The sequence below is a fragment of the Vipera berus genome, assembly GCF_964194415.1.
Source record: "Vipera berus genome assembly, chromosome: 1".
Taxonomy (NCBI): domain Eukaryota; kingdom Metazoa; phylum Chordata; class Lepidosauria; order Squamata; family Viperidae; genus Vipera; species Vipera berus.
The window spans coordinates 71,811,311-71,814,461 of record NC_138202.1 but is presented as its reverse complement, the minus strand read 5'-3'; the positions used below and the strand labels follow the sequence as shown (position 1 = coordinate 71,814,461).

Genomic DNA, 3,151 nt, shown 5'->3' with positions numbered 1-3,151 from the left:
TCAATCTTGGAAAGAAATGTTCTGACTTTCAGCAAGAGAGACAACAGGTTTAATCTATTACGATGACTGACTGGACTAATTCTTAGTGAGAATAAAATATTCAAGCAGAAAATGAAGAAAGAGTAAAGGGGCTAATGGATTTTAATTCTGCTTTCTTGCTACTACAACTTCCTGCATGTTGATAGGAACTAGGAACCACCACACTGGGACAAGCAGCCTCTGGATTATCTCTTCCTTCCAATTTGAACATGGTGTTTTAAGATACAAAACGAAAACAATTTATTTGACTTCACAAATGAGAGATTTCCTTGACTTATTCTCAGTGAACTTTACTTTACATAGATAGGGGTGATGCTGGTGGTTCTTCCTCTTCAAAGAAGGCAATTTCCAAAAAGAAATGTGTCTGAGAGATATCTTTAAAACAATAAAATTTGGAATGTCTTTGTTTTTCAAATTGACTGTTAAATCCCATGATTATATTGGATGTGTTGTTCATTTTTACTGAAGATGAGTTACACTGGTGTTCCTTCATCTTTTGATTTCATAGCATGGACACTTCCCTGAAATTTTCCAAATTGTTTTCTCAGCCCATCCTTGAACCAGATAACCAGGGCAGCACAAACAATTGTGAGACAAAATGCACACAGTATTCCAGTTATAGTTGACATTTTCATCTTAGCTTTACCCTGTACCGTAACTGGAGGTGGCCCACTGTCTATGCTACCCCCATAGCCCTTATTGCTACAGTCTGGCGGGGCCCATCCAACATCACAGTGACAATGTTTCAGAGTGTTACAAACTCCCCGATTGTGGCACATTGTAACATTACAGTCATATTTCAGAATGGAAACATTGACACAACTACCCTCAATACACATCATGTTATTGCCGCAAGGAACACCATTTCTCACTGCTCCAATATCATTCACCTTCACCCCAGGGTGGTAGTCAGTGCCCCAGCATTGATTCATTCCAGTGGAAGTATGAATTATTGTACTGTGATCCTCCAAAGAAGGCATTTGAATATTTTTACACTGGATACGGCCACACAGGCTATCCCCAGGATTACATTTCTTGTAAATTCCATGTTTAAGCCCACAGTTGCCAAAGCGATCGCCCTTATTATTCACTTCTCGGAAACATACTTCAGAAGTGACTGTTGCTCCACTACCGAATATCATTTTGCACTGCATATCGTGAGTTGTGCAGTTCCCGTGATAGCAATACACACCATCATGACACACAGCACCGTCTTGCACATGCACATCTTCTGGACAGTGTTCTGAAGTCCCATTGCAATATTCAGGAAGATCACAACTACTAAACTTCTCTCTGCAAACAGTTCCTTGTTGACGATACTGGCAGTTAGCACAGCACAGACCCAAGGCACAAACAGCAGCAGGGCGCAACATACAATTAGCTTGACAGCAGGGATCTGACTTGCATTGTGTTTCCGACCCACAATCACATTGCTCTCCATTTTCCACTATTTTGTTACCACAGAATTCAAATTTAAAAGTTGTGTTAGTGTCTGGTGGGACAAATAAACAGTCAGTGTTTCTATGGTGGAAATAATCTTTATAACTGCAGTTACTAAATTTATCAGTCTCTGCTGCATATGGTGCCATAATGCATTCATTCTTTTCACAATGACAAAATTGCCCATCATGTTGCATTCCAAGAACATGTCCCTGTTCATGGGCAAAAATGAAAGAAATATAAAACAAACTGGGAGTTCTATAGGATTCAATGGCACTTGCCCAGTAACTGCTGCATATAGTTCCAACATATGCAAGTCCTACACTTGCCCCAAAATGCTTATATGCAAATAAGTGTGCAACATCGTTTTTTAAAATGTTAAGCAGATGTTTTCTTCTCCATTCATTAAATAATAAAAGTGTGTTATCTGCTATAGAGGTAATGTTTATGGGGTTTTTTTGTGACCAGATCACTAAGCCTGTTATTGACAAATGAACAGAAAGGGAATCATACAGTGAATTTGCAGTGTGGACAATATCTAGAACTTGCATAGTAATAAAAGATTCATTTCTGTGAAACTGCAAATATCGCTCATGATCAATCACAATTGCCACTTTAACATATCTCGTATGTGGCCACCAGGATTTCCCAAAAACATGTTGGTTTGCAAGATTCTCTGTTTCAGGAATTATGTCCTCTTGATGGCTCTGCTCTTCATGTCCTACTCCCCAAAACATTCGGACAGCCCCTTCCTCTACTTCTAACCGAAACACCACATGTTGAAAGGTAGAAGATTGCTGGACTGGTTCAATTTCATAGGTCTTATTTTCGATTTGCAAGAGACCTCTCAGTCCTCCTGAACATGTACTGAGGGTGACTCGAGAAGAGGACTTTCTCTGTATAAATCCATGGTAGAAACAATCGTCCTTGATAAAAGGGTAATCCACCTGGAGATCTCCTGCTGTATCATAGGTGAAGACAGGAAAGACCTTAGGGATGAAGTTCCTTCTTTGCCTGAGGAATACCACATGGGGATTCCCTTCAATGGGCAGGAGGTAGCTCACATCCTGGGGTTCCTCTTGCCCATACTTGGGAGACAGCTTCCTTGGGATGATCACGTCATAAGAGGCATATCGGAAGCCCTGAGGAGGTGCCTGTCTAGAAGCTGCATGTTGGATGATCTTAAGCAATATCACAATCAGCCATGACAGACAGGTCCTCATTTTTGCAGAACGAGGGTGGAACCTCACCTTATTATAGAGAAGGAATCTCAGCAAGGACATGAACAGGGGAAAGAGAGAGAGAAAGAAAAAAAGTTAAAAGATTTGAAAATGAGGATTCTGTGCATAGCAACAGAAATGCAGTAGATTTTGGAATGTAGGCGGAGTTTAAACAGCCAAATGTAGAATAGTTAGTGTTCGTATCCTACTGCTCTGTAATTCATCTAACAGGAGCTAACTGTATATTTTCTCTGGTTGGGCCAAGGTGTGAATTGAAGTGGATTAGTTCATAATTTGAGTAGGAAGTGAAGTAGCCTATCAGACCAGGAGAGGCATGGCTTTGTAAGAGCTCAAAAACAATAACTTGCTGAACCTTCTAATTTCTATTTCTATTTCTATTTCACGGTTATTTGACTTTTTCCTAGTTTCACCCATGCCATCTTTAGCTATAA

At 40.1% G+C, this 3,151-nt stretch overlaps 1 protein-coding gene across 1 annotated transcript; it reads right to left on the bottom strand.

Moving 5' to 3' along the window:
- Positions 1 to 512: 512 nt before the first annotated feature.
- On the bottom strand, positions 513 to 2,760 carry LOC308660585 (disintegrin and metalloproteinase domain-containing protein 20-like; the record flags this gene model as incomplete). Its single annotated transcript, XM_081315010.1, has 1 exon — positions 513 to 2,760. Exon 1 carries the CDS (start codon positions 2,700 to 2,702, stop codon positions 513 to 515), a length of 2,190 nt encoding a protein of 729 aa, XP_081171136.1. The 5' UTR covers positions 2,703 to 2,760.
- Between the last annotated feature and the right edge of the window lie 391 nt (positions 2,761 to 3,151).